The sequence below is a fragment of the Poecile atricapillus genome, chromosome 16 (genome assembly GCF_030490865.1).
Source record: "Poecile atricapillus isolate bPoeAtr1 chromosome 16, bPoeAtr1.hap1, whole genome shotgun sequence".
NCBI classification, from domain to species: Eukaryota; Metazoa; Chordata; class Aves; order Passeriformes; family Paridae; genus Poecile; species Poecile atricapillus.
In genome coordinates this window covers 8410615-8421317 of record NC_081264.1, presented here as the reverse complement: position 1 = coordinate 8421317, position 10703 = coordinate 8410615, and the positions used below count along the sequence as shown (strand labels likewise).

The 10703-nt window shown below is 44.4% G+C and overlaps 1 protein-coding gene across 1 annotated transcript in view; it reads right to left on the bottom strand.

Moving 5' to 3' along the window:
* Positions 1-200: 200 nt before the first annotated feature.
* Positions 201-10703, bottom strand: part of HIC2 (HIC ZBTB transcriptional repressor 2) — a 69883-nt gene continuing 59380 nt past the window's right edge. The window contains exons 2-3 of the mRNA XM_058851681.1: positions 8222-8365; positions 201-2083 (exon numbers count right to left, since the gene is read on the bottom strand). Of these exons, the coding sequence (XP_058707664.1) occupies positions 335-2047 (1713 nt within the window). The 5' untranslated portion in view covers positions 2048-2083; positions 8222-8365 and the 3' untranslated portion in view covers positions 201-334. The remainder of the gene's footprint in view (positions 2084-8221; positions 8366-10703) is intronic.

Here is a 10703-nt window from a genome sequence, read left to right as displayed (position 1 = left end):
CTGCTCCAGATAAGCAATATGGCAATGCAGTCGATGTGTGCAAAAAGAAGAAGTATTTCTTGCCAGGTCATCAGAATTTGAAGGGAGACTGGGACTAAATGCATCAGCTTGGCTGTGGACCTTTCTTTTTTTTAAAAAAGGAAAAAAAAATGAACTTTTTTTTTAAATGTTAAAGCTACATTTGTTTAGGCCTCTCATGACTGAACAGAGTATGGGGAGTTGCCCCCTTTTTTGTTTTGTTTTTTTTCTTTTTTTCTTTTTTTTTTTAAGCAGCAAGTCTACAGAAAGGTAAATCACTGCGGATGGGCTTGAAGCTCATTCTGGAGTCTTTGGCTTATGTGGGAGAGGTATGCATTCGCAGGTGGCTGATCAGATTGCGCTGCTGGGTGAATTTCCCACCACACAGTTGACATTCGTAAGGTTTTTCTCCTGAGTGGACACGCATATGCTCTGTTAGTCGGTACTGCCGGGTAAAGCGCATCCCACATTCCTCGCAAGCAAAGGGCTTGAGCCCCAAGTGGCTGCGCATGTGCCGTGTCATGGTGCCCCGCTGCGTGAACATCTTGCCACAGATGTTGCAAGGGAAGGGCCGCGTCAGCCAGTGAGTCTTCTCGTGCTGCCGCAGCGTGGCTGGATCCTTGTAGCTCTTCTCACACACTGAACACTTGAAGGGCCGGGACTCCGCAGCGTAGGACTGATTGGGGTTGGACAAATCCTCAGCTTCATCCTTGCTGCCATATGTGCCTTCCTCCTTGATGTAAAGGTCTTCCTCGGTGTGCGTTTCCACGTGGGCATTGAGCTGCTCGGAGCTCGGGAAGCCTTTGCCACAGGGGATACAGACATACAGGTTGTCACCGTAGGCCACTGGCTCAAACCCCTCCTGCCGGTAGACGTAATTGGCACTGGTATGGCCGCCGCTCTCACTCTCGCTCTGGCCGCTGTCGTCACTGTTCTCCTTACCGTTTTCTACCTCCTCCTTACATGGGTAGGGCAGGTCTGCCCCGTAGGCCCCAGCCAGACTCCTCTCCACAGACTTGGACAAGGGCCCCAGCAGGATACCATTGGGCAGCCCTTCACCCTCGTCCCTCTCTTTGCCCCCTTCCTTTCGGTCAAAGGCGTTGTCTTTCTTGATCCACTCCTTCTTGCGGGACGAGTGCCGGAGGCCCTTGCGCTGGCCGCTCTCTGTCAGTGAGTGGTGGCACTCCTCGCTCAGATCCATCTCCATGGGGTCGCTGCTGTCTGCCATGCTGTGGGGGGCTCCGACACCAGACTCGTCGAACAATGAGGCACTGTTGGCTGCAGGGGCTGAGGCAGATTGGGGAGAGCCGTGCTGGCTTTCGCTGTGCTGCGTGTCATCCTGGGAGGCTGCGGCAGGGAGCGAGGGGCTTTTTTTGGACAAGTCGAGGCCTAGCTCCTGGTCACCGGTGCTCCCATTCGCACTGCTGCTCCCACCGCCATTCTTGCTGGTTCCCCTGCTTAAGGAGTGACAGTTCTCTTGGTTGGAGCTGCTGATGAAGACCTCGTCATCAGAGAGCTTTCCCTTTGACAGCTCCTTTGAGTGCGAGCCCTTCAGCCCCTCATTTGACCCTGAATAGCGAGCTTGGATGACTGAAGCAGTGGAAAGTCTCTGACTCCTGGCAGATCTCCCAACACCAAGGCCACCGGCCTTGCCAGCAAAGGACTTGCTGTTCCGCTTCAGCTTCTTTCTGCAGAGAGCTGCCAGGTCGTGCAGTTGGAGGTAGCTTGCTGCGGTGAGGAGAGCATTAAAGTTCTGTTCACCAGGCTGGTCAGTCGTTAAGAGCTTACCAGTATAAATAAAGTCCAAGATCTGCCGGAACACGGTTGGGTTCACCATGTCGGTGTCTAAGTTTATCAGGTTGTCATGCAGGACAAGGGATTTGAAATACATGCTGCTGGCTGCCAGGATGTTCTTATGGGCACGAAACAGGGCATTTTCTACCACAATGATCACATCACAGAGGAAACCTTTGGCTCGTTGCTGGTTCAGCTGCAGTAGCAGTTGTTTGGCATGATTTGGCAGTTCCATCTCCACCTTCTCTTCCTCTCACCTTCACCTTACCACCTGCAAAACAGGACAATGAGAGGTGTGAGCTTGCTGTTTCCACTAGAACAGGTTACATTTAATAGGCTGGTTTAACACAGTGCAGTCTATGTTAGGCTTGACACTGTCTAGGGAGATCTGAGTACACTGAGCCCTGCAAGATGTGACCCTGCTGGGGATACAGAGAGAAATATTTCTCATGCTAAGACTTGATTCAAATCTTTAAAAAATCAGATTTGTAATTATCGTTTTACAGAAGCAATAGTCATTGGCTGGAATCACTATTCAAAAGATACCAGGATAAAAACAATAGTCAGGTACAGGGGAAAGCTGTTCTCTCCTGACACAGACTTGAAGGGAGGATGAGAAGCAAGAAAAAGAGGAAGAAAAGAGAAGCATCTACTTCACTGTCATTTGCATATCTGAGCATGTAAAATAATTAGCATAAGCTGCAGCTTCCCTGCTTTAATGTGTAGTTTGTTTCTTGGTTGTTACACGTTGAAATCTTATAACACCCAGCTGCTCTAGGGTTGAGAAAATGACATGTAGCAACTAAATCCATTGAAGATGGAATTACCCACACTGAGGTGTGAATGGGAAGTCTCCTTAAGAGTATGGAAAAGCTGCTTTAAAAACCACTCCCCTGGCAATGTCCATATCCTAATCCATTGACATGTAGGGTTAGAATCAACCCTCAACTGGCTGAAATTCAGGATGCTGAGCTAGCTAAATGTCACCAAATGTCTTCAAAAATCTGAAACATTTTTCTCAAGTTAATTTTATTCCGTCTTTAATTTTTAAATAATTTTTTTTTAAATAATAGAGGCAAGTAACATCTCTCAAGTCACAGCTTCTCTATCCTGAAATACTGTAAAGAGAGGAAAATTGTGATTACCTGCATTTCACAAACAGTAGTCATGATGTATTTTAGTTTAGATGCTTATATTGGCCTTCCCAGTAGTATGAACTGTAGGAAACACCAAGTTTGAGATATGTCAGAACTAACTGCAGTTGCATGTTTGGTAGATATTACAATCCATAAAACCCAGAATTCAATCTGGGGGCTGCCTTTGGGAATCCAAGATCAATTTTAATTTTTTTCCTTGTTGGGTTTCTTTGTGTGTTTGTTTGTGTGAAAATGCCAACTATTACTTGCATTTATCTGTTAAAGTTGATTTTAAATAGTTTCTGAGGTTCAAAAGTAGGAATTAAATATCAAATTTACAACAACCACCATTTAGCCCTCTACTTCCTTTCTTCCTTTCCCAGTTCATCATATTATTGAAACATCTCTCTAATTGAAGGAGAAGCAAGCCATAAATACAGAGAAATTAAGAGCTTAAGTTTTCTCTTAAAATCATCATCAGTTAATTGTTTTGTAGTTTGTGAGTTCCACTACCACACTTTTTCCCATCACAGTTCAAGTGATGAAGCATTAGACTGCCTTATGCTCCCTCCATTCCAAGTATAAGTACACAACAAAAAGAAATAAGGAGTGATGCTGTTAGTATAAAAAATTGCTTCCCTTAAACCTGATTCTCACTATCTGATGATGAATAGAAAGATTTCATTTGGCAGAAAGGTGGTAAATTTATATCATCCATTTCTGTGCAACAGAGAAGTTTTGCTTTATGAAAAAAAGCTACCAAAAAGTAAACAAATGCAATATTTCCTCCAATGCTGGTACTTTTCCGAGCAGATCTGCTGAGCAGGTGCCTCCCTTCTTCCACAGGACACAGCTCTTCACTTGTTTTGCTGGTCAGCCTGGTGCTTGCTTATGCTTTTGGTAGAATTTTTTGGTGTCTCTTCAGTGCAGCAGCACCTGATTTAGCATCCACACAGATCCCTCTGGCTCACCACCCTGACCCAGAGCTAAAAAGGCTGCTTTGCTTTTCCATTTGATTTTGTTTCAGCAGGGGATGGTAATCCAAGAAGACGGTGGATTCACCGCAGTGCCTTTCTGCACATGGATGTTGTTTCCAGAGCTCGATGGCTTTAGAAAGGGTGGCAGCCAAAAGAAGGAAGTACAGGCTTGCCGTGGTGCTAGTTCCACCTACAGTGTTTCTGTAATAGAAACTCACCCTGCAGAATCTGAAAAATGTGACAGGACAGGGGCTACCTCCACTGAGCAGTGCTGAGCACTTTAAAACCAAGTTTTGATGCAGTTAGTCACATCAGAGTTGCAGCACTGTCTGGTTCTAGTGGCTTGCTTCCAGAATTGCCGATTATGGGGAAGAAGCAGCAGCACAGAGGCACAAAATACCCACTTTTATCTAGCCAGGCCAGTAAGAGCCCTTACTTCTGTGTCACTGAGATACATTGATAGGGGAGGACAAAAACATGGCTTGCAACTTAACAGCATCTCTCTATATAAATGCATCCTCCTCAAGATAGCAAGAAACAGCCTAGTACTACAATTTCACTACATAATGGTGCTTTTCCATGCATGTAACACACAAAATCCCTGGGTATAATTTTTAAGTGTTCCATAAAGGACAAATATGCGAAAGGAAGGGAAACAGTACAGCCAATATCTTCTGCCTAAACAAAGTAGCACTAGTAGTAGTAATAATAAGATGGTACTGAAGTAAAAGTGGGCTTATTTCCCATTGATGTGGCACTTAAAGCTGAGGTATAGAAATCATGGCATGCAAGTTGTCTAAGCCTTAAGGCTTAGAAAGCTATCAATGCAGAATAGTTTTAGCATTTGCCTTTTTTTGTTTTACTTTTTTTTGTTTCTTTTTGTCTTAAATGATATTGAAACCAGGTAATGAGCCTGCAGAGAAAGCTCTGGAAACCGAGTAAGAATTCTAATTTTGCTACTGACCTTCATGAGAAAGATTATTAAACTTCAGTATGTTCTGCAGCATTAAAAACTAGCATAGTACAAGTTGTTTACATTACCTCTATTTATCTCACATGTCAGATTTTACAGAACTGTTCATGTTCAGTAGGACATATGTATAAGGTAGGCTATTATCTTCAGTAGATTTTAAAAGCAGTGGTCAGGTGTAAGCAGTATCACCCTGCCTATCAAATCTGAATTTGTTAGCTGAAGTCTAACGTGGATTTAACAACCCCCCAAAAAATGAATGTAATGAATCAAGGCAGCAGAACCTACAGCCAGTCTTAGAGCACTGTGTTTAAAATGTTGTCAGAATTGCCCACCAAGGGCTTTGACCAGGACAGGAGTATGGCTCAGAGAACACTCCTCTGGCTGACATCCCTTTGTTGACAAAAACCTTATAGCAACCTGCCTTGTGTATCTTGTGAGGTCCTCAACAAAAATGAATCCAGTCCAGATATCTTCCAGAGGTGGCCAGTTACAAACCCTTCTTTGACAGTGATGCATTTCAGAGGTGGAGGAAGAAAAGTGTGTTGGAAAGGTTGTTAGCAAAAGAGAAGCAGGCATTATTCCTTAACTTACAGCATTCCTAGAATCTCACTTCTAGCTGAAAGCATGGGACCAGGGACAACTGTGAGTTTAAATTCTGTTTAAAAGTTATCTGCCCAAATAAATGGCAGGTGTAGCCTTAGAAAGGCCTTGCTATCCATTAGTTTGCAGAGAGTGTCTCTTAACAAACCATGAGATTTGAATAACATCACCACAATCCCCCAAAGCCCTAAAAAATGACACTGGGTTTATACTTCTTGTATTTCAGTATCATTTTTAATAACCCTTCCCTTTTTGTTTTCTGCAAAAAAAAATCAGAAAAAAACATACTCCCAGTTCAGAGGAGCCCTGGATCAGAAAAGGCTCAGATGCATTTCTAGTAAAAACCCAACCCCAAGACCTCAAGAATACACAGATGTCTCACTGGGGCCACAGTCTTTAAACATTGAATATGGTGTGCAAAAGTTCACCCCTTTGCATTTAAAAGAGGATTACAGGAGGCTCTGGACAAATAGCAGCAGTGATGGTCTTTTCCCAGATTCAGGTTGATTACCTCACATTCAAGACACATTTTTTTTCAGTGAGCAGTGAATCTCCTCAAATACTCCCATGCAAGGAGGGAATGAAACAAGACTAAGTCTCTCCACTACCTCCACCATATTCATGACAGAGACACAGCACATGCAAAGACACGAGAAGTACAGGGCACAAATCACAGAATACAGTAATGCTGCAAGCAGATGCCACACATCAAACAAAGCTTTGCAAGCTAAGAGCTGACAGCATCTTAATAAGCAATATTGCCCCAGGAGCTGGGTAACTGCGAGCTGCTGTGCCCAGCCTGGGACACCCCGTGACCCCATGGGCAGCAAGGTTGTGCACAACACACAGGCTGCTCCTGGAACTGTGCTGCTCTCACTACACAGCAGGAAAAACTTCATTTGCTCTCAGTTTGCACAAAGACTCTGGACATCGCAGAAAATGAAATTGTTAAACAGAGGAGAAGATAAATCCCCTCACCCCTTTCAACAGTATAAAATCTACATATTCACTACAGGTTTGATTCTCTTTAATATCACTAAATCTCTTCTTAAAAGTAATTACTGAATGAATGCTAAATGTGTTATCTTAGCAACCTCTGGCAGGAGATGCTGTTTGATTTAATCTTTGAGTTATAGATTGCAGCACATGAATATTGTTTACCTTTTAAGAAGCAACACCAGTGAAGCAAAGAATCAATCAAAAACAGATCTAAGGAATCACTCATTTCACGTAGAGGATTTGTGGCTGGATGAGAAGGCTAGACACCGAGCACCTGAACAGTGAGCTAACAGTACTGCAGATAAAAACCAACAAACAGATTAGATGTGATGTATCAAATTAGGTGCTGTTAAAACATCAGCCTACTGTGCATGTTATAATAGACTCAGGAAAAGACAGTGGCCTGCTTACTTATTTCTCCACCTTCCCAAGCAGTTAAGCTGCACTGAGCAGACACTGCAGCAGCAAGCATGGAGAAAAACAAGACAAAATGAAACCCACTGTTTCCTACATTGCTCTCTCCCACCAATTTATGGCATTAAAAATGCTGCGTCCAGCTGCTACTGGAACCGAGTGAAACTGGAACAGATGACTTCTGCACCCTTCAGTTTCAGATGAACCAACTTGTTTGAGCACTTAATGACCCCCACTGGGAAGAGAGCTTTCCTGTTCCTCACTGGCTCATCTGATCTTTCCCCACATCCAGACAGAACCAGGACCCTCAGAGGTGTCAGTGTAGTGGGTGGTTCAGGGCCACCAACCTGCCCCCAGCAGCTGCACTTGGCAGATCATTAGCCCATGACTTTTAGAGGTATTCACATTCTAGAACAGCAGAAGCATGGGGAGAAGTGCTGGGACTGTGTTAGTCCAAATAGTTCCCTATCCCCAGCCCCTGTGAGCAGTCAAACAGCAGAATTCAGAAGCTGAGGCACAAACATGCATTTTCAACATTGGCAGTGGAGCAGCAAAAGCTCTGTGAAGAAGGCTCAAGCAGAAAACAGGATGCAGCACCCTTGTTTTTCTCACACAAATATTTAGCACTTTAAAATAGCTAAGACCAACATGTGAAGTTACTCGGGCAGAGGTCTGCAGAGCTGGGGGAGGGAGAGAAAGCATGCAGGACAGAGCAGGATGTGCAGCTGATTTTGCAGGTGTGGGCATGGAAAAGAGAAGGAAAATGGAGAATGGAGGATAATTTTGCAGATACCATATCGGCAAACTGAAAGTTGCCCTTGTTTAGTTTGTTACATTCCAATTAGTGCCAGGCAGAACTGCCCTCCCGGCTCCCTGAGGCAGCTCTTGCAGGACTCCCGCAGAAACGGCACAGCTTTGCTTAAGGACATAAGCACCTGTCTGGTACCTCTGTGCGGCAACGTTTGGATATTTGGGACGTGGGCAATACCTGCTCAACTGCTACCAGCTCCTGGCCCAAAAAGGAGAGAAAAAAATAGTAAGATGATTTCCCAGTCCCTTCTCTCACGTTCTAGAATAACAAGGAGAGCCTGACAATGCTAGGCCCTTCTCTACTGCATGGCAAACTTCCCAGGGAAGGGGAATCTCCATGGGTGAAAAGGGTGGGGGCCCTGTGTGCATGAAAGCACTAAAATCAGGAGAGCAAAGTGATTTCCAGTCAGTGCAAGGCTGCAGCAAAGCAGGAACACCTTGCTATACAAGCTGAAACTATGAGCAGTAGAATGCAGATTAACCACTTGGTTGCCGCTTACCATGCCAGGTACATTGGGCTAAAGGCACCTCCATCCAGTGCTGCCCGACGTGCCAGGTACATCCCATGATGTTCCATTGAAATCACAACAGGCCATCAATAGAACGTGGCTGCACGGATGCAGAATGGAGAACCAGCAGGGACGCTGTTAAATGCAATTAAAATACTGCAATCAAAATTGAAATGTACATTTTAAAACAGCCACCTGCCTTAAATATGTAACTGCTAGAACAACCTCCCCTCCACCCATCTCCCCACAGCTGGTGAACTGTGACGGAAGCGGAACAGAAGGACTCTGTAAGTTTCTTACTGATGCTCCCTGGCCACTTAAGTTCATGACTCCCAATAGCACTGAGCTTCAGGGAGACCAATGCACATGTATCCAAAACCAGCAGATCCCAGGATGTCTGCACCAGCTTCCTTCTGCCCAGAAATTCAGGCAATGAAATATCACCATTTAGAAATGCCTCTATGACAAGAACAGCTTGGTGCCAGAGCTTCATGGTCTCATTCCTGACACAGTAGAGGCAGCAAAAAAAACCTCTTCAAACCTCATCTGCTGTGTTGTCCCCATTTCCCTGTCCCACTTCCCAAGCCTTTGAAAATATCTTCTGGAGATGTTACAGCATTGGACCAGGCTGGATACTTTGGTGCAAGGCTGGAGAAGAAGACACGGTATACCCTCTCCTGTTTATAATGATACTTCACTGATATTTTAATCTCCGTTCTTGGAGACTGGCGATCAAGTTGATTCATGGTGAACTGCAGCTTGTATGAGCGTCGCAAAATTTAAGATCTATAATTCCACCCTCCCCTGCCCAAAGGAAAAAGAAACATCATCTTTTCCATGTCAGGGAAAGGCACATATCACAGCTACCCTAGGTTTGACAAGCTGGTTGTATCCTCTGCAGTGTATATCCTTCCTACAGAGATCCTCTAATCAGCTCCAGCAGGATTATCATGGAGGAGTCTCAGAGTAGATGCTAAGCACAGGTTCCTTTCTATGAGTGGTGATGCTGCCCCAGTGAAAACAAAACAAAAAACCCAAACCCACCAAAAACCAGTACATAAGTAAGCCTGCAGCCTGGCAGGGATTTAACATATATTTTTAGACCCTCATGATGAAGTGAAACATGTGCATAGCTCTTATCACACTGATGGCTGCATGTCTCCAGTTGTGCTTCTGGAGATAGAAATCTTATATTTTAGAAGTGAGAATACTATTGATTATCAGCCTTAAAAGATAAAAGGCCAAATGAAAGATATCTATAATACTTAATGTTGAATGAGAGAAAGCATAAAGGAGGACACAGTCTTGAGAAATGGAACGGGTTGTTGTGAGAAGGGCAATGTACAAGGAGATAGTTCATTCTTTCTGAACATCTGCTGGGCTTAGGCCCAGGACAGTGTTCCCATCATTCCCACCTGCATACTTATCCCCACAACTCTGTAACCAAATCCCTTTCACACTGAACTAATAGGTCTTTTATATTCAGATCACCCTGTTTTGACTGCTGTAGGCTGAAGATTTTTAAATCTTGTCAATACAATGAGGAAGTGAAATGTAAACAACTGTTTGCCTACTGACCTGGGCTGTGCTGAGCCAGGAGCATTTGCTGAACTAGCCTGAACAGACCACTGCCAGCATGAACAGGCCAACCCACAGTTAACTACCACACTTGAAGCATAATGGGCCAGAGCCCCAGGAATTTGAAGCTCCCCCCTCTTCAGAAGATCGCGCTCTGCACAGCTTAGAGCAGCCTAAAATCTGGCTGCATCTCCCAGCATCACAACTCTGCAAAACCCTCAGCAATACCAGCAATTCTTAGTTTAACACAGGCTGAATGCTGCATAAAGGTATTTCTTGAACAGCAGCTCAAACACGAGGTTTTCCACACCCAGATTACATCAATTTGTTTCTTGCTACTGTGAAGCAAGAGCTCTTCTCCATAGTTGTATTTTCCCTCTAGGGCAGAGTTTAGCAGAGAACTGCTTCAACCAAAGGTGTTTCCTACTGTTAGAGCATCTCACTGCAGTCAGAAACGAAGCTTCTGCTCAACTCCTAAGCAGAGTGCTTGTATATTATACATTTATTGTCACTGCTGACACACAGGAGACCAGGACTACCCAAACATCTACTGGGAGGAGAAGGGGAGAGGCATGGTCATTGCAGATCTTGTCAGCCAGAGTCCGGCACTAAAAATTCCTGCATATCTGCAGAGTGCAGTTGATCTCAGGAACAGACCAGTGGCACAAAACAAAGCTTCAGAAGCTCGTGACCACTTAGTGACCAGCAGTAGATGCTGGGCTCTTCTTCTCTTCCTACAACAACTAAGCAAACTCAGTTTTAGTTTTACCTGCACTGGAAGTAGTAAAGGCAGCTCCAATGACCAATGCTAATCTCACTTAGTTAATTTATTTACTCCCTCTTGCACAAAAATAACAACATATTGAATGAAGTAGCTCAAAGGCCCCTTTGGTAT